The sequence below is a fragment of the Grus americana genome, chromosome 10, assembly GCF_028858705.1.
Source record: "Grus americana isolate bGruAme1 chromosome 10, bGruAme1.mat, whole genome shotgun sequence".
In the NCBI taxonomy this organism is placed as follows: domain Eukaryota; kingdom Metazoa; phylum Chordata; class Aves; order Gruiformes; family Gruidae; genus Grus; species Grus americana.
In genome coordinates, this window is record NC_072861.1 from 17,007,754 (window position 1) to 17,032,436 (window position 24,683).

A 24,683-nucleotide genomic window follows, 5' to 3' on the forward strand; every position below is an offset into this window, starting at 1 on the left:
AAAATTTCCTTGCCTGTGCTGGGGGCTGCATGACCTCGAACTGGCTCTCAGGGAGCTGTGGGTACCTCGAATAAGCTGGGCAGAAGTGGCTGTTGAACTGGAGGAACAGCACTGAGGCACCCTCAGGGTTATAGCAGGCAAATATCAGGGATGAATTTGGGTTCATGAAGCCCTGCAATGTTTTGCAATCCAGTGTACACTTGTGCTAGCCACCCATGTGCTAGCCACCCACAGGGGAGTTCCCCCAGACTTTGTAGCAGTCAGACACATAGCAGCAGGTTGGGGACCCTCAGAGAGAAACATTTTCTCAGTTTCCAACAAGTGAGGAGACTAATTTCTAAGAGGTCGGGTGGAGTATTTCCCAGAGAAAATCCTGCGCATCTCACAGTAAAATTTCAAGGTATGTTGCTTGCAAACAGGAAATATCTGCAATCTTCTCAACCCTGCATCAAACTCTAGAGGGTAGACACTGCTTTTAGCCACCAACTTTTACAAGAGGTATGGCTTTACTAAAACCCAGAAAAGCTATGATGGGCCAAATGCCTCCCCTGGAGGATGTTGTATCTGGCTTGGGTTAGTTTGGAGGTGTAGCATGGGCTGGCCTGTTTTTGCTTTCTAGCCCTGCAGAAAAGTTATTGTATCCGGATCCTACGTGGCGGTGAACAGACTTGCACAGCAGTGCATGGCAATAGAAAGCAGGGAGCCGTGAATATCCATGTGTCGTGTTGGGGCAGCTGTGGCATGTGGCCATAAGTGCTCCTGCTAAGGGCCACGGACCAGCCCCAGAGGAAAGTCTGGGCACCAGCACTGCAAAGCGTGGAGGTCTGGGCAGGACCCAGCCCCACTCGTGGCTTAAAGGTAGCTATGGAAGCCTCCACTATCCAAGGCATGTCTGACCCTCCGCTTCTCCACAGGAAAGCGAGAAATGTGTTTTATTTGGAAATAAAAAATCCTACCACAGACCAGTTTTAAAACACATCCCATCCCAGTCACAGCAGCAAACCCATTTACTGTTGAATAGAGGCAGGCGGCACTTGGCCCTCTTCCAGCACTGAGCTTAAAACACAGCAGACACGTCAATGCCTTTTGCTCACAGCTCTGTGCCCATCACTAGATCCATTTGTGGTTCTCATGCACGCAGGAACTGCAGAGACTCAGCGCTGTCCTCATTCCATATTCATTACCTGGATTCCTCATATCTGCGCTTTGCAGAAGAAATCTAACAAGTGACTTCAGTGTTCAGGCAAAGCACCAACTTTACAGCCCTGAAAACCAGCCTCTTCTACAGCACAAGCATACCATTTTCCCAAGCTGAGATACATTGTCTGCCTCTGTTCCCAAGCATCTCACAGCATATTTGGGAGGTAGAAAGCACTCAATTCCATTTCCAAAATGGGAAATAGAGGCAAAGACAGCAGTCACACAACAAAAAATTCTGTTGCAGAGAAAGAACTTCCTATATAAAATGTCCAAAATAGATATGTTAGTCATAGGTCCACATTCCTCTTCCTACAACCACTTCCCTCCAGGGATCTCAGGCAAGAGGGGAAGCGGTCAGCTCTTGCTCCTTCTGCTTAAGCTTGCAGTGATGGGATCTGTTACTACAGGCTTGGCACTGTGGGCTTCAGTGCTCTGGCTGCTTATTCCTGGGTAACCAGAAAGATTTTGCAACCACCAGCAGATTTTGCCTTCATCACTAAAGCACCGTCAGAAAGCAGCCTTTTTCCCTAGCCAGTCTGGGTTAGATGGAAGGCTTGATATCCACCCACCGTCTGCAGGCCATTCCCTGGCTCCCCGTCAAGTAAGTCTGATGTTACACTTTGATAAATAACTTTTGATCATCATCTCCTTCTTGCCACTTTCTTCACCTGGGATATTGTCTCTGTTTCCCCTGAAGAGGCACTAGCATCATCTGCCTTGAAGTATTTGCTATCCCCTTGAAATTTGCCAGCTAATCCCCCCAGGCTTGTCATCTGGAGGACACCTGCTCTCACACTCCATTTCTTGCCCGCCTCCTCCCGTATATCATCCAGGTTTCCTGCTTCTAGCAAAAGTCTTGAATTTATTTTATCTTAGGTTTACTCAGAGTGTGATAGACTGTACTTCTCTCTCCCCCCTCAGGAGCAGAAGCCACTTGCTGTGATAGCACTATCTTCTGGTGTCATTTCTGTGTCAGTAGTCCCAATGTAGCTGGTCAAGGGAAAGCAATTTTACAGCCTTTCTGTTACTGCTGGCCAGGATTGACCACCCAGGGAACCCTCTAGCCTAGGATCCCCTCTCTGACAGTGGCACCAGCAAATACATCCAAGAAACTCTTTGGTGAACAGTTACAGAATAACCTACAGCAGAGTGAAGTCCTCTTGATGTTCAACTGATGTCTTGAAGAAGGACAACTTATTTCTCCCAGTAGAAAAAAAGGCTATAGATACTCAAATGAAACTTGTGTTCTCCTTTCCCTTAAATACATCCAGTCCCCGCTTTCAATGCTGGCAAGGCCTTGCCTGTTATTCCCAAGAGCACCACAGGTTAGTGTGTAGGTAAGGATTTCCTTGTGCAGGATTTCACTCTCTTGCCTTTCAAATTCCCTGAATGTCCCTTTGTCTCCTGTTATGAGACTCAAGTAAGTTCATCTCTTTTACATTTTTAGGACAAGGAGAGTGATTTTTTTTTTCCCTTTTGTTCCCTATTGCAAGAAATAGTTTTCATGTCCCAGAGCATGCTTGGAAACAGAGTCCACACAAGGGGTGAGTAAGATACTACATGGAGACAAGCCTGCTGCCTTGTCACATTTTCCCTTCCATCTGACATGGGGCTTGGGTGCGTGTTGATCTGGCAGCCACTTGGCCGCCAGTGCCATCTGCCAGCGGGTGACTTCACCCAGTCCCAAGAAGGCGTCTTGCAGAAGTGTTGCCAACTGACTTGGGATTGAAGGGAGGAATGAAAATAGAGCTCTATGCGGTGGTACAGGACGTGATCTCTAAAGCTAGGTGGGGATGGATAGTATCAATAGTAGGAGTAAGTGTGATCAACACATTTCAGGCTGCACTGGGCTGCACACTCTGCCAAATTCAGGAGTTCCCCTGTGAGTACTGGGGAAGGCAGGAGCTAGAGGAAAGCCTGCGCTCTCTGATCCCACTCATCTGCTCATCAGAAGCTGGGTGGAGGGACGCTGCTGCCGGGAGGGTTGGCAATAGGTGCGCCCGAAGCCCACATCCTGGCAAGCAGTCCCTAGCATGCTTTCCATGCTCTTTAAGATCTGTTGTGCCTGGCTCTGCAGCAGTCAGAGCATGGCCAGCTCTCCTACATCCCAAGACTATCAAAATGACAGTCAAAAGGATGGGCAGTCAGAATGGCCCTGAGGATCCTGCTGAGGTTTGATCCAGTGCGTCAGGCTGCAGACTGGAAGCTGGATAATGACATGCTGACAGATGAAATCCTCAGAAGGGGCCAAACACACCTGCCCACCACAATACGCCTGCTGACAAGAAGAACCATGCTCTAGCTGAGGTTTAGAGAGGCGCGAAGGGGAGAAGGTGTCCCGGTGCCAAATAACGTTTTTGCAAGCAGGCTAAGAAGAAGTGGAGGCCAGCCAGCTGTGTGGGAGCAGACAGCCACTGGAGAGGCACAGCCTTGAGTCCTCTCTGTTGGTGACATGCACCAGGGCACATGGTGACAGCAGTGGTGGGATACACTATGTCCCTGACTCCCAGCAGAGAGGAAGATGCTGAGTTCCTCAATGCTTAAATCTTGCTAAAAGCCATATTTCTCCATTAAAGTCACTTCCAGGGAGATTGCAGCTGGAATTCCTGCTGTACAGCCCCTTGATCTGGGGTTTGGGAGGGGTGTAGAGGAATTCCCCCTTCATTTCAGCATCTGCATGAAGGAACACATTCAGACTAGGGACAATGAGGACCAGTCCCCAGGTCACAGGTTCCCTGTCTTTCCCATCTGCCAGAGAGGCTCCTTTGCGTGGAGACTCCAGAATTTCAGGTTCTCTCTCCATTGCCTTTCCATTTTTAAGGAATCTGATGATCACTAGTGTGTTTAGCATGTGCTCTTTGGGTAGAGTTGAAATAAGAAGAACGGAAGAACAGCTACGAAACAGGCTGGAAGTACTATTGATTCTGGTTAGAAACAGCACATTGGAGGTCATTCACAGGAGATACTCTCCTTGCAAGGATAATTTCAAGATCACAGTGGTTTCGGGAAGGACAATCTGAAGTCCAGGAAGTTGAACTTTTGAGCTCTCCATTGGTGGTTACGAGATTCACTTTTCAGTTATGCATGTATTTTCCTACACAATCTCTGACAGGTAGAGAAAGAAAGTTATTATAGCTATTTTCCAGACAAGGAACTAAGCCTAAGAGGAACTAAATGTCTTCTCTAAGGTTAATTGAGCCATTTGTGGCATTACACAAAACTGTACAGAGTTCTTGATGCTGTTCAAGTCATCAAGCCATCTTTCCTCTAACCAAACCTGTCTGAGTCCTGACAAATGGCTGCACAGGCATGTGTTTTTCAAACTGTTTTCTTACCCTTTTCATATTTTGCAGAAGAATTACAGGTAAAACATAAGCAGAAGTAGCCTGAATTCAACTCTCCTGACATAAATTACAGTGACGGCAATTTGACTTTAACTCCCATCTGTACTGGCGCACCCCTACCCACAAGCATGAGTCACACTAAGCAATAAATAATAGCTAAATCCTTCTTCTGCCTCGACAGGTGATTTTGAGGATTTTCTCTCTGCGTACACATGAGCTATGGTGCTATAGCCTGATGATGTATTGTAGCTATTAATTTTGGGAGATGAAGCTTTTTCATCATTAACGTCCAACCCGAACACAGGAATTTATTAGGCTGTTTGGGAGGCAAATGCACAGCCTTATAACCACTATGAAGCGGTATGCCTAATTGCTTTTTTTCTTCCCTTTTACTGGCTCAAGGCAACATTAGTTTCCAAGACTGGGTACTCCAGCTACTGTTATGCTGTCTCCTCTCCCTTCCTTTCTGACCTTCACCCTCCCACTCCCTTTGTCCTACCTCCTTTGCTATAGCTCGTGCTCTGCTGTTGCTTTCCCTCGCTCTTTGGCTCCTGCAGTATCTGCTCCTTGTTTCAGTGGTTTCCTCCTGTCCTCCTCTCCTGCGGGAACAAGAAAAGAATATGGGATGCTTGGGAAAAAACACTGCCAAGCAATCCACCTTTCCATAACGTTTGGGGGCCCACTACGTGTGCTCAAATTAGCTGTACTCCTCTTCTGCTGTATAGCACACAAAAAAGTGCGGGGGGGCTCTTTTGACTTGAAAGCCTCCATATGGGTATAAAATATGATTATAAATGTAGTGTTGCTATATGTGAGGTCTTAAGTCAGTGCCAACATATTCCAGTCCCTATGGCAATTCTAGTTCGTGCATCTAGTCAATGAAAAAAAAAAATCTATTTTTGTAATTTTCTGCAAGATGCTTGTTTCAAAAGCAGGTTCTTCAAAAATCTGGGAATCTATGATATTCAAGATGCAGTCTCCCACCTAAGGCAGGCTTTGCAAATTGCTTTCTTATAAAAAGACAACATCACTTTGTGAGTATGTTTTGTTTGTGCTGCAGTGATATACACGATGCACATCATGAATTTGATAACCAGATAATGAAATCTGTTGAATGATCCTGGATGCTACAAAGTTCAGGTCTCCTCAGTAGTGTTTCATAACCGAGAAATGGTCAAACTAATCAAAATGCTATGAAAATGGATGGAGCAAAAGCAATTGCTCCAGAATTCTCCCTTGAAAGGAGTCTCAGAGTGAACATCTCTTTAAATCTGCTGCTGCTTGCACTTCTATTACTCCACAGGCAAGGTGCATAATGAATAGTGCATTTGCAATTTTGAAAACTCTTGTGGCCACAAAACAATTGTATTGGAGGGCTTACACAAAAAAAAAAGAGGCTGAATTTAGTTTGAGAACCACTGCTCTTATTTGATGTCAATCTTAGCATCTCAATAACTGTGCTCCTCAGACACGATCGTTCAGCAGCCCCAAAGGGAAGCATAAGTATCAAATTTATTAAAGAGCATGATGGAAGCATAAGGTCGGCTGCAACTGTGACAGGCTGCAGCACAGGGGATTTCTTGGAATGAGGGTGAATTCTGGCATGGCCGGTGCCTTGGTACACTTCACTGGAGCTGGCAAGCAACTGCCTCTAGAGACCGATGCCTGAGCATCCTAGGCTGGAAAAGAGCTGTTCCTGATAGCAGGAACGGTTCCCTGCAGGGAGATCTCTCAGCCTGTGGAAATGTCTTTGCTAGAGCCCTTTCTCAACACACTCCAATACCATGGTGGAAAACAGGAGGCAACAACCCTGCAAGGGCTGCTGTGAGATGCATTGAATGATTTGTCCGTCTCCAGTTCGTGGGGAGGTTTGTTGGTCCTCCAGCAATGGGAAGGTGATCACGGACAATAACTGACGATGCTTTTCAGTACCTGAAACGCTGCAGTCATTTCCCATTTGAAATAAGAGATGAGGAGACACTGCATCCTGGCCACAGCAGTGTGGGAACTCTGGGCAAAGAGTGATTTTGTGGCACCACACCTTGAGGACACGTTGACTGCATGGAGCCAAAGCAGAGGGGAGCTTTGGGTTTCAGCCAGGCAGAAGGGAAGGAAGGACAAGAGCAGGGAGTGCTGGGTAGGGGGGCACAGACACAGCAGACCTCAGTGCCGCTCTGTTAGCTAGAAGCAGGAGAAAGAATGAGGTATTTAATCAAAATACTTGCTCAAACAAAATCCCTTCTGAAAGAACGCAGCATTTAGAAGTCACTCAGGGTTGCGTCTGCTTTCATGACTCTGTCACTGGAGCAAATCTATTCATCACAGCCATGTATTAATGAATTAGTTAATTAAGTGGCTCGTTATTTAATAACACAGATTGCAAGTGTGATGAAATAAAAGTACCCTTTGTAGCTAGAGGCACATCTTTGCCAATAAGCTAAGCAGTTCATAGTTAGTCAGGCATGTTTGCTGTCTGACACAGGCAGAATTTGCTGAATTGCAGGCAGTTTATTTCCAAGGTTATTGCTTACACTCATCTCTGGGAGCTTGTCAAGGCTTCCAAGCCCACTAAGGTTAGACCTAATAAGCTGTCCAAGGGCAAACACACATAGAGATGCTCAAACTCATTAAAGGGCACCATTGTTTCTGAATTAACACTGTATTACCTATTGGTTTATGCTGTCAGGTGCAATGCTGATAGAGAAGTTGATTTATTAATAAGCAGTAAAGCCTTGGAGACTCTAGCTCTCTCTGATATTTAACAAGACAACAAGATAACAGAAACATGGGATGGATATTTGGCACTGATATGGCTTCCCCAGCTGGTCTTGCAAAAGCTTTTTGATTTACATCTACATTGGGACATCTGGGAGTATTTTTCGGTACCCAGATCAGGGTTTGTGCCTCAGCTCTATGTTAGGAAAAGGTTTGTGGAGCAGCAATGCTCACCTTTTTCTTGGTCAGCATGCCAAAGAAAGCTGGGTGTGAAGGCTGGAAGGAGGCCTTAGCTTCTGGTCTACGGGGGCCCCGGGAGCACAGGACACAGCGCACAGCATTTCTGTTTCAACGTCCAGATGAAGCTTTACTCTCTCTGCCTCGGGTCATGATGTGCAAAATAAACCTAACAACTTTTCTCTGCCTTGCAGGGGAGCTGTGAGCACTGTAAGCTGCTTAGGTACTACAACAATGGGAGAGAAGAGGTAGTAGATATCTAGGAAAGGTTTAGAAACCATCAATATTTTCTCAGCTAAAAGATTGTTAATCTCAATAAGATGGCCAAATTCCAGTTCAGACATATGCATTTCTAAGTTTTCTCTGGGTAAATTATCATCCCCACAAAACTGTCACTTGCAACCAGACACTCCTCTCCCACTAGTCCTCCTGCTGTGATTCTCCCCCATCCTCCATGGTTTTGTTCTTTTCCCCTTCACCACCTCCCTTCTGACTAAGCTCTTGGCTGTGATTTCTCCCTGCTTTTGCTCCTTGAAGCAAGTGTTCATTATTTATTAGCTACCATACTCTTATACCATCTGTCTCAACTCATTATCCATATTCAGCTTGTCAAATTGACCTTTTATGGCCTTTCTCTGGAATCCTAATGTGTAGTCTGTCCCTCCTTATATAGCTTTGTGCTGCTAAGCCATTGCTTTCCAACTCCTACTGTTAAACATTCCTCTCTATATCTCACGGACACCCAACTTGCTAGTCTGTGTCCTTAACTTCAGAAAAGCTGTTTATTCTACTTGACTGATGCTTGTTCTTTGTTTCATCTGCTACACATTCACTGTGCCAGCTTGCTGCAGCACATGCTGTCTTAGATATGACCTTTAAAGCATCTGCACCAGAATATCAAGCTTTGAGATGTAATCTCCCCTTAACAATCTGGGAGACTTTCTGTCCCTTAGTTCATAACATAACATGGTGGATTACAAGTGAAGTTCAGCCCACAGCCACTTTGCTGTGAAAGTCACCACCACATAAGGCAATGGCATTTTAGTGCCCAATGTGCTGGAAACTAAAGATCTCCCCCAGTGAGATCGGGACGGGTTAGTATGAAACAGTGTAATGGCATTAGAGCAGTACAGCCAGATTCTTACTTAAGATAAATCAGGATAGTTCCATCAAACACAATTGAAACATTTGTGTTCATACCACATGCATCTCTGCCCCCAAATTCATGAGCTATTGTAAATGCCTCGTCTTCAAACATTATAGCTTTTCTTCCCAGAAAATGTGTTGCTGTAGCAAAGTAATGCAGGACTCCAGGACCACGTTACTCAGTAGGTATTTTGTCGTGGTGGAACAAAACATACACTTTTCTGTGTAGGTGCATGCTGTGTAAAAACCACCACAGATCAATACAGATTATCTAGAAACTGTAAGACAACTTAAGTTCAATAGACTCTGTAGCAGAGAATTTTGAACTAAAATGCTTTCTCTGTTAAATAATTAATCTGATCTGCTGGCAGCACACTAAATTGCTTCAGCTCTGTTTTCCCTGCATTTCTCAATCTACCAGGGCTGCATTGGCACCGATCTTCCAATCCACAGCGTGGGCAAAGTGAATAAACGAGTCCTCTCCTAGAGATCCCAGCTACATCTTAGACCAAACCAATGATTTTTACACCGAGCACAGGACTTTTACCCTTTTACCCTACATGTCCTACCTGTGCTGCAGGGGAGCAATCATTGGTGCCATCTGTACTGCTGAAAGCCAGTGCTTTGAACCAGATGATTTCAAGTCAATGACTTTCAAATATCTTGCTCTTCTTTTCACTCACGGCTACTAATACAGAATCTGTGGCACAGACAGCTTGCTTAAGCTCCATGGAGAGTTTTTGAACCTGTGTTACACATCTATCAAATAATTTCTTAATAATAAAAAAAGTCTCAAGAGAAACTTGATTTTATCCTTAGTTTTCACTTAATGCAGCGCTCTTCTCTGAAGCCAGAACAAAAGACACCTCTTCATCCAGAGTTCAAAGCAAATTCTTTTTAAAGGTAGGCCCTGTTACAAACTTTGATTTTTTAAATCTCTTGTTCTCCAGACCTAGTTAGCCTCCTGTAAGTATTTGCAGCCACAGCTGATTGTTGTAGCCATTAACACATAACTTTGCACCTGAAAACCATATTTGGCATGCCCACACACGTTAATTGTGGTGTCTTTGGTGGCAAAGTAGCTCCTTTTTGCTTCCAGCTACCAGGTCACTGATTAAGAAAATTAGAAAACTCACATACCCACCTCGATTTTTCTGAACAAGAACAGAAAAGACATAAGAAGTTACATCTGGAGCTGACATTTTTCCAGATTCAAGGGGTTTCCAACCTGGGGCAGCAATATGGTCCCCTCTCAAGAATGCCTGATAGCCACGATTCCTTTTGCATATTAATTGCAAGGACAAATTTTACTTTCAGTCATGTGAGACTGGAGAGGGAATGGGAGGAAACAGAAGGAATTTTTTTTTCCTAGTGGAGTACATAGTGCTCCCTTACCTGTCTACAATCATAGATAAACTTGCATCCCAAGTGCTGATCTGTATTTCCAGAAAAGAGACCAGGTCATCAGCTGATTAAATCTCGCTGATTCACTTGCCAGTGTTCAGATTTGAGAGCATCCTACTGGAAATTCCCCAGGGACTCATTTCTCATCACCATCATCTGATTAGGGTATTTGATGGAAAGGCAAGGTAAGGAAAGTGACTGCTAAGACCTGCAAGAGATGTGACCTATTTTGATACAATCATCCCCTTAAATAGAAGTCAATAATTTTTATTTTTTCCTGAGTGACATTCCCCACAGCCAACTTCTTCCGCAAGTGTTTCATAGTCCTGTGCTCTGAGACTTTTCTCCATGTCTGTTTATTATTTTGACAGTGACATAGAGCTGCAAAAAGTCAAGCAAGAATTAGTAAGGATTAGGGCTGAGCTTGAACAGAGATGGCCTGAGATGGGTTTATAATCCTTAGCTATGAAGGCGAGAGCTGCTGTTATTACTAAGCAGTAGGTGTCATTTTTTTTCCACAGTTTGTGGATCAATAATGTGTCAGGGCTTCCATCCTCCCCCGGCCATCCCCCCCTTTATTCTGAGCACAGTTTTGACCATTAATCCACATCCTTGCTCCTTGACTTCTGATGTCATTTGGTTTTTACCTCTCTGCATTAGAAGCCACCTCGTTTCCTTTTCCTAACTTCACATATACATTCTCTCCAGATCTTGCCGCTTTTCCCTCTGCAGGATCTTTGCCAAGAACCCAGCCTTGCCATCTGTCCAGGAAAACGATGATACTGCTCAGCTTTCTTCTGGATGTTGAATTGCGTGGCTGCAGCAGCAATGTTAATGTTAGCAAAAAAAAGAATAATCAGAGCCCTGTGGAAGAAAAGCCCTTTTCTGCCTCACAGCACAGAGGTCAGATACTTCTAGTCATACGCATATAACCTGAAGGATTACTTTTCCAATATTATATTTCTTTATATTGCCTTCTTAAAGATACATCTGAGAGAATATTATCATATTATGTCCATGAGAGTAAATTAGAGAGTTTCTGATGTAATTTTTGTTGACAAGAAAATGCCAGTTTTTCAAAACCTGAATTTTTCAGGGGGAAAAAAAAATCAGTTTCAACAACTGTTTCTAATAAAAAGTGGATCAAGCAGCTGACACACTGGTATTTCTTAAATTAAATGTTTGTTTTTCAGTTTGAAAAAACTCTCCATGCACCTGCGTTTTTTGTGCCAATGGAAAGGGCAACCTTTTACAGTATAAGATGAAACATTTTTCATGGAACTGATCTGAAAGTATTATTCTTGTGAATTATGGGGTTGCAGACTAATTTTTTAGGTTTACTTTTTTTGTTTATACTGGTTGGAAAGTTTCAAAATTCTCCTGAGGGAAAACAGCACTTTTTTTGGTTAATAAAAAAGGCTAGACTGCAAGAGTTTAGTGAAAACCTGACAAGGGCTCTGGGCAAAGCATTTACTTTTCCTGGACCTCAGCTGTGAAGCAGGGAGCACAGGGACCTCTTTTCCCCAATTTTAGGCTTTAGGGGGCACAAGTTCCTGTCCAGCCATATAGCCACAGCTGCAAGGGGGTTTGAGCGACCGATCTGCAATTCACAGCAGAGGAGGGCTGTGCTGTTCCCCTGGGCGTTTGAGAGGGACGCAAAAATGCCAAGAAGCCAAGGGACAGACCCAAGGGTGCTCGGTCTGCAGCACAGAGCTTTTCCCGGACACTGCAACACGGTGATCAGACCTTGCTACAGTACTCAGCCTGTCTAATACTATTTCTGTAATCACTGGCTGGCTGCCTGAATTCCAGGATACTGCTCTCCTAGGAGCTGTGAGTTAAGCATCTCAAAAATCTGGTCCTTCGTGTGTACAAATGGATCCATTTATTGCATCCTCATTAAGAGTCTGAGATTGGAATTTCACAAAAACCGATCTGCACTATTTCCTTTCTCCTTTCACCAACAAAAATCTCCTCTGAGGATTTCTTTAGTCAGCTTTCTGACTGCAGCGTGCCCTTATGGTCACTGTAGGATCTGGGCATCTTCCCGTTGCTGCCAGCAGAAAGCAGCTCTGAGGGTGAGGATGTTTTGCTAGTGGAGTTGTCCTTCAGGCAGAATATTAAACTACTCTGCCATCTGTTTTACAGGGATTATTCTGGTGAATGCTAAAGATCCCTTGAAAGCATTTTTATAGTGTCCGTGTACTGCTCCTTATCCTTAGTATTCATATAACCTCACCCTTCAGCTGTTGACTTTGAGAGCTTTTCCTTTCTGAGCATGCAGAGGCAAAGAGAAGGATTTGGATGTCAGCGCCCAGCCTTGGCTCTCTCCCCACCGCATACATACGTGCACCCACAGCTCCCTTCAGCTCCGGCTCCCACAAAGTAACAACTTTACTTTCTTTACTTTTCCAGAAACTCCATCATGTCCCAAGGTTCGATATATCTCATAAGAAATCACCTCTCCATAACTGCCCTGCTCGCTAGTTTGCTATGAAGTCTGTTGTCTGCTAGAGCTCAGCTCTCTATCAAGCCCCAGTCTCTTCATTTAGTGCCAGGTACAAGCAACTCACCCTTCTCTGCATCCCCTCCAAGTTCTGCTGCCCTCCAGCCCACAGTTTATCGCCTGAGCATGCCAAGTGCCTCCTTTATATGCTCTTTCACAGGGGCAAACTCAGGTGTTAAGCTGCTCTTCTTAAAGGTCCCTTTCCCTAGAGTAGATACCATTTCTATTATGAGTATATCCAAGACTTCAGGTTACTATTTTAAGTTGCAGAGCTCAAATGACTGAATTCCTGGCTGATTATGCAGCATCTGAGCTGACTAAAGAGCTAAGGAGTGCAAGAAAACTGCAAGGTGAATAGTGTGTATTAAAGAGTTGCTGTTAAATGAATTAGAGTGTGCAAGATACAAGGCTAAAAGTGAAGGATGCTTGGTAGCATCAGGATAACTGATGGGATAGACTGTTTGGTGAGGAAATAAGTTTAAGGTAAATATGAAGCAGAATACAGAGGAAAAGCTATAGTGCAAAAATTACTTAGAGGGGAAGAAAAAGCAAGAAAGGTAGCTGTCAGTTTAAAAGAGCCCAAGGTTGTAACAGGCTCGATGTGATGCGTGTATTTGTCTCAAACTCTCATACATCACTGTGAAGGGTAATTATAGCAATCCAAGCCTGCAATCTTTATGAGAAGTCATGATTTCCCATCTAAATGCTAAATGGGGCTGCTAATATGAGTAAGTGTAGCTCAGCTTGAGTGAAAGGGTGTTAAAGAATCAGGTCTGGAGTGAATCAGCCTGTGCATATGTGGCAACAAACGGAAACAAGTAGTGTGAACTATCAAAGTAAGGCATTGAAGAGACCTAAGTTACAACCTGCCTCTGGGCACTGCCCCTTCTCCTAGGGTGACCCCAGAAAATATTCATCCCAAGGAATGGGAATCCAGTGACTATTATTGACCACGACCTGTTTTCTGAATTACACATTCTTCCTGATGCAAGCGGCTGTCACTGGTCTATGAGACTCATCAGCTCATGCCGTTATTTCCTATGCTGCCCAAGATGTAAATGATCCCATAAGGTAAATAACAATCTTTGTGTGTCAGTGAAAGAGCATGGATGCTTCATTAGGTCTTCTCTAAGTTTATGATCTTCCTTGCTCCTGTTATTGTGGGAGGAAAAGAGCCCAGCTTCCAGTCTTGACAGTTTTTTAATAGAGAACGAAAAGATTTCCAGTGCTGGGTCTTCCAGAACATACTTTTACCTTTTGAAAAGGTAGGTGTAAGGCTAGGGGTAGGGTCTGTGGAGACCCAGAATCTGATCACTTCTCTTATTGATCATTAGTGTTATTATTCATTTTCAAACCACTTCTGTAGCAACCAGAAAGGGACCAATATGATGAGGTCACAGCACTTACTGCTCTGATGTTTGAGGTCACTTTGAAACATAACCTGCCAACACATGATATTTAAAGACTTCCAAAGCAAGGCCTAATGTTCCTTAGCACTTATTGTTCTTTTTCTTTTTCTTTTTTTTTTTTTTTTAAAGACTCTTTCCCCTGCTGTTCAAAGGAAAATATGTCTCTGAGGAACTACGTTTTTACTGCCTTGGAGAACATGATGTTCAGTCATGATACAAATCTTTGTGTAATCAAGAAAGTTAGTTCAAGACTGGGAGGTTCTGAGACTCAAAAGTACTCTTGGATTTTTTAACCATTAGTGGTGACACTCCAGCATTGAAACAAGAGCTGTAAAACTCACTTAAGTGCCTCTGATGGCTGTCAGATATATTAACTCCCCTGCACATTAACACCTCCATTGCGGAGGCAAATACTTCTCTTTACTGCTATCTGCACTGTAGTCTCCTGATCATTCTAACCGGATCAGAATGCCTCTGGGATTTTATTTTTTTTTTTTTTTTTTACTTTATTGATTGCTCTTTTTCAGCCCTGGAAGAATGCCCTGCTGCCTTTTTAACTTCATGCAAAATATATTGTGTGATTCAGCATAAAGAGAGGGAAGAGGAAAGACATTGAATGCAGTGACAAATGGCAGAGGAGTCAGGGGAAAGGAAGATGCTCTGGCAGGACTTGCAGAGGCTGTGTCATGATTATATGCCATAAATATATAGGTAGATAAACAGAAATGCAGAGGAAGCTTTTATGAAGCTTCTTGGAGCAGCTCCCATGAACAGCATCAGCAAAGCATGGCCATGACTCCATGCAGAGGAGAAGCCAAGCCTCTGCTCTTCCTTTTATCCTGAACATTTGGGCTGCCAAAAATTGACGGCATTTGCAGAAGGAGCGATGCCCTTCTGAGGATTTTGTGAGAGTGCTTCTACTGAATTTCTCTTCTGAAGTCATTTTAGCTGCGTGTCGTTTAAACCCATACCGTCTGCCAAATAAGATCCGGAAGTGCAGAGGTAGCACTGTTGTTTACAGTGTGTGCATCTGAGTACACTTCTATAGGTCAGCTGACTGGGTAGGCAACAACACCCACATATATACAGACATGTGCCTGCCCGTGTCATTTCATAGCTCATTTACACTTTATTTACCTCAAAGCTCAAAGTGAAGCCCACACTTTGCGCATGCCTACGCTGCGCTGGTTCCTCTAGCGTGACTCTACTCAGTTTCCCACGTGAGTCTCCTTTCAAACTCCTTGTCTACAGCTGTGTGCGGCAACAAATGCAGGAGAACACTGGAGAGCCAGCTGGCTGAAAACCATTGAAAAATAATGGAAATCAGGTGTCCAAAATGAGAATGTGTTTAGATGTGACTTGGCTTCCCTTGGTTTTCCCTGCAGAGAGCAGTGATTCTATATTAGCTTTGTTTTTCGCTCTATGTGAAAAACATTCTCCGTTGATGGTTAGATATAGGAAGAACAGAGCCTGGTGTGACTTTTGGTGACTTTATCTTGGCAGACACTGCATTTTAGTTGCACATCTGTCATACAGACGGAGAGACACTAGGGAAAAAAAGAAGCCGTTAAATAAAATTAAGTTTGGGATCTGGATGAAAAAGAAAACCAAGCTCATATTTTGTGTCATTATGATGTTAGCCAGTTGTAGGTACCAGGGATGAGCGTGCTCTGGGTAGATGGATAGAAACATATTTAGCAACCTGAGAGCTCTGTTCCAGCAACCCAGCCCAGTACTGGTCTGTAGAAACTGGTTTCTGTAGAAACCAGGGCCACATGTGGGAGGCAGGACTTCTGGGAACAACAGAAATTGGGACCACACATTACTTTACATTCTGCTTTAGGTTCCCACTTAATTTGGTAATTTTTAATGCTCTCTTTTGTTCTGAGGCTTTGGGTTTTGACGATGCAAAAACATTCCTCAAACACTCTGTTGCCTTTTTTTTTTTTTTTTTTTTTTTGCAATGGAAAAGCATGTGTATTCAAAATGTTGGGCATTAAACTCAATGCATATGTGCTTGCAAGTTTACTGCTGTCTCATAGCTATTGTTTCCTCTTTCTCAGGACATGACCTTCACCACCACAATGAATCAGGAAAAACCTGTCAAATCCTCCTAGCTCCCTGGCTGTGCAATTTGCTGTTCCCTTGCTGCTCACCAGACAGCAGATCTTCCCACCCAAAACACAGAAGAAGGCAGCAAGTCACAAATGACAGCTGAAAAGTGAAGCATTATCAAAACTTGTGTGAGACTCTGTCAAAGAGAAAAATTATTAGAAAACATTATAGAAACATTAAATTATATAGTAATTCTCCTGAGCCTGGGAAGCTGTGTATCCCATCGGTTCCAAAGAACAGAGAGAAGATATGTTCAAGTAACCAATACCAGAAATTGAACAAATCAATACATATAGTAGAGTATCTACACACAGTGATCTACAGCATTTAGAAATCTCCATTCAGAATGGATGATGGGTATAGAAACACAAACCTCTACCAAGGAGGCAGAGAGGCAAACCAAGTCTCAGATGACTACAGGTACCAGGATGGTAACTATGAAGGGTACGCACCCAATGACGGCTACTATCACGGTGGGGATGAGCCCGCTCATGAAGAAGATGCCCAGAGTGATGTTACAGAAGGCCATGATGAAGATGATGAGGTCTATGAGGGGGAGTACCAAGGGATCCCGCATCCAGATGACATTAAAGAAAAGCAGAAGAAGCGAGCTCCTGCTGTGGCTGATGAGTACAGAGACCGTGCTGACCTTATGGCAGAGAGGATGGAGGACGAGGAGCAACTTGCACACCAGTATGAGAACATCATTGAGGAGTGTGGCCATGGACGCTTCCAGTGGACCCTCTTCTTTGTTTTAGGATTAGCACTGATGGCAGATGGGGTGGAGGTGTTTGTGGTTGGATTTGTTCTTCCCAGTGCTGAGAAGGATATGTGCTTATCCAGTTCGAACAAAGGGATGCTAGGTAAGTGCCACTTGCAAATGGCTCTTCTAATGCAGTAGGCAGTAGATAGAACATCTTTTTCTACTGACCAGCCGATTTCAGTATTTTTTGATGAATCTCCTCTTGTCTTGTATGTCATACACAGTCATGGCTGAGTGGATGTGACTCAAAAGGGGTTTGCATGGTGCTGAGAAGGCAGCTGTTCAACAGCAGCGGAATTGTGCCACATCTAAGCCCACGTTATGAATGTGCTGTGGCCCCAGTATTGGTCACTGCAGGCTGGATCTGAACAAGGCAACTCCCAGTCAGCAGATCTGCAGGGCAAAATTCATAGGGGTGTTCGGGGACAAATAAATTAAAGGTTAAAGGTGGCTTTTCCTATGTGAGGACCTAGTGACTCAGATTTCAATGCTTTTAGAAACTAAATTGTAATGAGAAGCCCACAAAGCAGTACCATCCAAATATGATAGATATAAAAGACAGGGATCTGTTTGCTCTGGATCACTTTGCTGTTACCGTGTGGCTCCTGATGCTGCCTTGGTCTCCAAAGTTTTCCATTTTGCCCATGTTCCCCTTTTCTTTAGCACCAAGCCCCAACTGACAGATAGCTGTGCAGGCAGTTCCTTCTGCACACCAACTTCCTGGTCAGAACAGTTTGCTAATACGTACTGGGTCAGAAGTAGCTGATGGAGGTTTCTTCGTAGGTCTGTGGAATGCCGTTAATGTGCTGCCTGGGGATTAAAGGCTGAGGCTACTGGCAACATCCCTTTTGCATCACCATTGACACCTCCCTGTGGTCAAAATACAGAGGCTTAGTTATTGTGAGTGAGACTGAGTGGACAGGTTTGGATGAACAACTTTTTCCTTTGCACATTATAAGCCAAGGACGGCAAAGTGTCCCAGATCTCCAAGAACCAGGAAAGCATCCAGCATGGCCCATAGTGAGAGCCAGCCGTGCAATAGTACAGCGCATCTGGAAGGAAAATAAAGTAATTCTTGGAAGAACTCCTTTAGGAGGGGGATAGAGTGTCTGGATGGACATGTACCGAGGTTATAGGGGAATCATCAGGGCCTGTAGTTCATACATTCTGGCCCAGAAGACTTGCCTGATGGAAGGTAAATGCAAATTTTGGATTAGATCCCAGCAATTGACTCCATCTATTTGTATTATTTTCATGTGACAAAGGCGATAGATAATTATCCTTACATAGACCTCTTATCTTGCTGTACCGAGGTCCTAGACACCTTTCTCTTCTGTTTCTTCTTTTTTCTTTGAACTTGAGGATCAGGTTTATTTCTATAATTAGCTAGGTTTATACTTAGGTTTGTGCCTTAAAGAGTTTGCTAACTCTTTTTGCTTCACATACCACTTAAAAATTCTAGCTCGAAATATCTCAGGTCAAATATCTAAAAGCAAATCACTCACAATTGAATCTTGATTTCAAAGGGACTTCCGAATTCACCAGCTCCTTATGGGACACCAGGCTGGGTGCCTTTTCAGTGATGAGACCTTTTTTTTGAAAAGCAGGTACTTTATTTTGGTGACTGTATGAAAGCTGAGATCTTCTGAAACTCTGACCCCATAAATATCTATCTCCATAGAGCTCAAGCTCTGGAAGGCACCCAAGTCAGAAAACTTCAAATGTCACAAGAAAATCTGTCTTTGAAGTATTTCTGGCCCAACCACAGGTAAAAATGAAAAAGAAATCTCCCCAGAGAGCTCGTTCTGCTTTTTCCAGCTCAATATTTGCAAGGCTGAAAGTTCAGGGTGTTCTGATAAGCTCTGAATAAGCAAGGAGACATTTGGGTCCATATCCAATCCCAGCTCCAGCCTCCCGCGCATTAACCAAGCTAATCTGGAACTGCTAATTAGGGGAAGAGCACTCTTTTTGCTGCCTTTTCTGCCCACTTTTAAAGACAACTTTTGAGAACTTGGTTTTGCAAAACAATTTCTTCTGTCCTTAGCTTGTTTGTGTGGGGGATCTGCTGTCAAAGCTTGTATTCACACTATTTTGTGGCTTAAAGATGAGAGAAAAATAAGAATTTTCCTAAAACCAAGAAAAGTTCATTCATCTTAGTCTGAAGCAGAGAGGAAAGTGGGTATTTATGGTAGCACTCAGTTGTTACTGATTGGTGTTGTACATGAGGCAGGTCTCCAATTCGGCCCGTCTTGTTTGTTAAACATACTTTCTTGTCTGCCAGATATTTCTCTGCTGCAGGTTTCGTCTCGGATCTGAGGTTTGTGAGATGATCCTTTGTGAAAACGAATTAAGCGTGGCTTAGAAAGCCTTAGATTGCAGAGCGGTGCACTGATACGAGTAAAGAATACCCCAGGGCTTCTAGAAGTGAGGGTGTGAGGAGGCTGGAGCGGGTACGGGGCTGCTGGAAGGCGTAAGAGGGGAAGAGTGCAGTCTCTGGGTCTGGAGAGGAGGAGGAGGAGAGCTTTCTGCCAACCTAAGAGCAGCAGCAGGAAGCGGAGTGTGTTGGAGGTTCGGCAGGCAGCAGAGCAGTGCAGGGACATGAGGTTTGGGTGCAGACCCGCCTCCAGCGCAGCCTGGTGTCCCAAGTACTGCCCCTGCAAGAGGGCTTCATCCCTTTTCTGAGCACCTGTGCGTACACGGCATGATAAGGACAGACAGATACCAGCTCCTGAAGGGAAAGACTGGGGAAGTGCTACTGATGGAGACAAGAACATAATCTTCCTCAAAACCTTTCCTGAATTAGCTTCAGCACCCATCCACCTGCAACTAGAAAAAAAGATCCCTCCTAACAAAGCTCAGAGTCTCCAACACATACTAATTTCCCTCAGTATTTCCATTCCCTCAACGGTCTATGGGTTGTGCTATTACAAATTGATCCTGCTAATACTCAGGGTTCAATGACACTTATAGGTTGACTTGGTGGCAATCGAAGAGCTCTTCCCCTCAATTTCTGCCTAATGTGCAGTGACAATCTGGCAAGTGTGTGTCTGCACAGAATGAACGGAGGGCTGATTAAAGAAGGTACAGCTTTCCCTCAAATTATCATGAGGTTTTAGGGAAGCAGGGTTATTATCCACACATGAGTTACTGCCCCTTACCTTATCCCCATGTACCAATAGATCTCTACGGATAGGCTCGTGTTTATTCCCAAGCGACCGTTCATCTCAACACATCTTTGTTAAGGAAACATAATCAAGTTATCCCAGGTGGAGTTAAGGTTGCTTCCAGGCAGCTGCTAATATTTAAACACACAAGAAGGTCTCAGCCATAACAAGAGAGGCCAGAAGGGAAAAAATGGGAAATAAATCAGTTAAGTAATCAAACTCTCACAGAAATAGGAAGGGACAAATACAAGAGCTAAAGTAGATGCCCCCTAAAGACCAATTTAGTGAAGTTCAGCTTCTGCTAAAAGGACATTAAATACTGTGTATATTGCGTATTTTTCCTCCCTCGGAAAGCAAGCGTGGAAAAATATCAAGCAAATTATGGCCAAATTATGCAAAAATTACAAATAAACACATGCCCACAGTGTTTCATGAAATGTGCGAAATGAATATGACACATCTTAGAAAACGTTTACATTTTGTGCTGAAAATAAACATCTCACCATCAGATGCAAATTAACAGCTATTTTAGCCCTAAATATCCCTAGTGGGACAAAAAACATATTTGGAGTTTTTCTGTTATGCGAAATGCTATTTTGAAGATGATTGCGGGGGTATTACAAAAAAAAAAAGCATAAAAAGAAAGAAACAACAACTATATATATTCTAGCAGTTTGACTTCAATTTTTAACACTAGTTGTTAAGAACAAGTTTGGTAACTTGTAACAACATATTTTTTATGTATTCATTTGATAAATCTGCTTTGCTGAGCTTTCACCACCAGCAGTTATAATAATAATTAATTTTTTAATTTACTGAAACAGAATATTCCTTTTCAGTGTAACACATCCTGTCAGAAACAGCAATTTTTTTACTTGCTAAGGATAATCATATGAAGAGTCATAAAATTTGTATTTACTTATTTGCTGAAAGGCACACAATATCCTTATTTGGAGAAATATCATGTAAATTTATATCTTCAAGTGCTTTTAGTGACCTCTCCTAGGACTAAATATTATATTTGCAAGTGTAGAGCAGTAAATGCACAGCAAATATAAAAGATAGTGTCATAGTAATGTTTTAAAATTTTTCACATCCTGCACATTAAAACCACAAGGCACAGTTAAAGCATCAGACTCCCCAGATCCCCAGAGCTGCAGTTGCGTTATCATCATCATTTCACAGTTTAGTAAACCGAGACGAGAAAATTTTGAAGGGCTTTGCCCGTAACTGCAGAACAGCCACACCAATGCTGAGAATAAAATCAGTCTTTCAGGCACACAGCTCCCTTTTTCTTTTCATGATTTAATAATAATAATATTTGAAGGAGGATAACATCTTATAAACTCTCAGCCTCACAGTGTCAGAGTCGCAAAAGAAAAAAAGATCCTATTAGTAATTATGCAGTTATGTAGCAGTTCAAGCTTGGCTGTGTGAGTCAGGTTAAATAGGATGTGTAACAATATCCCTGCTTTTAATTGTGTGAAGAGGATGTTTTATTATCAACTGAGATAAAATCTGGCCTCAGCTTCTCATTGACCTGAATTCACCTGATATGACAGTAAATCCTAATCCCCTCGGCAGAGCTCAGTGGCTTTTCTCTACTTTTTTTTTTCCTGGATAAGTGCAGATGAGCCCAGTCGTGTCTCCTTTGCTCTGCCGTGGCTCGTGGCTGCCTCTTTTTGCACCTCCACGGCCATGAACCCCCAGCACGGCAGCCAGCTAAACCCTGGTGAGACCTGTCCATGTCCATGTCCACGTCCACATCCACGTCCACGTCCATGTCCCAAGCATTGGGCACAAATTCCTGGCTGCAAATTTGCTCTTGGGTGAAAACACTCCTTGCAGCCCAAGGAGCATCATCACTGTGAGCAGTAGGTATATGCTAGGGGAAAAAAAGGTTCTTTTGTGATTTGGGAACACCCTGAATCTTGTGCAGGTTCAATATGGGGATGGCTGCGTCCCCTTTTATAAACACTGCAGGAATTTCATCTGATGAGAGCCAGCACGAACAGGTTTTCGTTTAACAGCAAAGGATTTGTTTGGCTTCCTCTGTTGAAAACTTTGCTTTAGCAGAGGGGTTGGGTGGGGGGAACCAGATGGTCTCATGAATATTGTAGCGATGGACAAGTCCCGTGGGGGGACTGTGAAGCCGTCTGAGTGTAAACAGCCACCCACACCGTGCTGGCAGCGCTTGCTGAAGTGTTCTGTGTGCATCGCCTCGCGGGTGCTGCGTCAAAGTGCTCGTGGATTCACGCATCCACCTTTGGCTTTAATGTGCAGAATCCCCTCGATCTCAGCAGCCAGATTCACCCGATATCCACCCCCAGGTCTTTGAAAACAAAAAGCCGCTTTTCACACGGGCGATCCGTTTCTCGGTGGCAGAGCCATTAGCTGTAGATGAAGTCTCTCTGCTTGTACTTAATCAACAAGGCAAGTGCAACGAGACTACCCTTTCATTTGATTTCCATTTACAAGGTCAAGAAGATTCATGGGGAAAGCACTAAAAAGCCTACAAGGAAAAGCAGATTAGAAATTTCAGGAAGAAAGGGAAAAAAGGCCACTCAGCTCTCAGCTCATCCTCTGCCGAGACTGTCTCCTGCTCTGGGACGCGCTGGCCATCACCAGAGCGTAAGACAGTCAGGACTATCATTGGTTTGTTCGTCTTTTTAAATTACTTACGGTCGGATCTGTGCCTTGCCTCATCCATCTCTTAAATTGTCCAGACCCGACTCACAAAATTTTGTTTGTGTCCATAAAGTGCACCCATGTATAACAGATGCTACACTGCTAAGAGTGTTTGTGTTTCATTTTTGTTACAGTTTGAATTGCTATCTTGCAATTACATAGAAGGTCCTAATCCTTTTCTGTTGTCCAAATGCTTTCCCTCTTCAAAAGCTTTCTTTTTTTACTGTAGGGCTGTACCAGTAGTGGCCTGGGCTTTGAAGGCAGGTAGGAGCTTCCACGTTCCTGTGGTTACTGGCTCCCTGCAGACCTGTTAGCAGAGGTGAGACAACCCTGCACCTGGACCCAGGCAGCCTCCTCACCTTCCTGACAGCCCCAAGGACTCTGGGACTAATTCTTCCCACTGAGCTGGGGTTTTTCTGCTCAAATTTTCCATTTATTCCGTGAGTCCTTGTCCTGACTTGAAAGGGATTATTTTCAGATGAGTCTCATTTTTAAGAACTTTAATCCCATTAACTGTCAATGAAAGGAATTCATGCCTGTGATGGAGATTTAGGTAAACCTTGAATTTTTTGTTTTCTTTCTAAAACCTTTATGAGTCTACTTTTAATTATATTGAAACAGTAAAAGTACAGTTTAGTGCATACATAGCTGTATACTGTATCCACTTTTCCTTGTTCTTAGAACTTCAGCTTTTACATCCACAATTCCTGTCTAACATGGAGCACACAACTTCAATAAAGGCTAATAAATTTCTTAGTGTGAGAATGCCCTATATGTTACTGCTTTTCTAGTGGGAATAAATCCAGTCAGTGGTCGCATATTTTCCTTATAACTTCAGCATTGGATGAGTCATAACCTAAAATTTATTCTTAGAATTTCTGCTCTTTGGTTTTCCACTGATTTTATGGGAGGCTATTGCAGACTTTCCCACAGGCATTCATTATACTCCATTACTCGTGGAATAGTCTGCAAATAATGGCTTATTCAGAGTTGCCCTTAACATTTCACCTAACCACTGCACGTGTTAATTTGGAAGCTGACACCTCCTAACACAGTCTAGGTCTGCGTGGTTTGAAGCCGAGGTTTGAAGTCAAGTTTCTGGTACAGACCATTATAATGTTCCGTAGAAAATTTGGAGGACAGAAGTAGCACAGCAAAAGAGATACCATTTAATGATAACTTTTATTGGTCTAATTCTCCTTAAAAATTGAGTTTCCTTGATATGACCTGGATCCCTTTCAGAGGTAGCACCATCACTGTGTTCTCCAGAAGACTGTCTCTCCTGCACGGAGACTGTATGAGCAACTTTTCCACTCCTCCCTGGGTCCCCGCCACCTTCATGTTAATCCAGCACACAGCAATCTGCAAAGCCTGACGTTGTTCCGCACCTTGGGTCCCAAGATCCATCAGCTGACATAGTGTTTTATAGCAGCTGCCCCAAAAGTTTTAATTATATTAGCCAGAACACGCAGTCTTCCCAAAAAGAGACCTCTCCATCATAATAAAGTGTCCTGCTGATTTTTTCTCAGCCCTAAGACACACATTTCTATAACCAGGATCAGAAACTGGCCAAGTGGACAGTCTCTGATCATCCCTGAGGTTTCCTTTACTACAGATTTTATTTTTTTTAAATTTCTAGGGGACAATGCATCCATTGGTTTATCACATACAATAACCAATTGAAGCCACATCCTCTAAGTGACTTGGTGACATTAACAGCTCTGCTGTGTTTTATATTGCTCACTGATGGGTGCTGTGTTGCAGAGATACAATCTTCCTTTCCATCACAAGTTTGGGCTCCTCAGTCAGAATCTGCAGGGATCTGCCCACAAAAGCAGCTCCACTCCACTTCTTGATGCCCGGTTTCGAACACTGCCACATCCCATGCTAAACCCACTCTTCCACTGGCCAGAGCTGGATGCCCTGCCACCAGCCAGGGTACTCAGCTGCAGTAAATCACAGCCAGAAGACAGTAACAACCTCCTCCACCTC

General features: G+C 43.6%; 1 protein-coding gene across 2 annotated transcripts in view; it reads left to right on the top strand.

Moving 5' to 3' along the window:
- Positions 1-24,683, top strand: part of SV2B (synaptic vesicle glycoprotein 2B) — a 67,815-nt gene that overhangs the window by 19,191 nt on the left and 23,941 nt on the right. For both annotated transcript variants that reach the window (XM_054837495.1, XM_054837494.1), the window contains exon 2: positions 16,025-16,939. In XM_054837495.1, coding sequence (XP_054693470.1) covers positions 16,423-16,939 — 517 coding nt within the window. In that variant the 5' untranslated portion in view covers positions 16,025-16,422. The remainder of the gene's footprint in view (positions 1-16,024; positions 16,940-24,683) is intronic.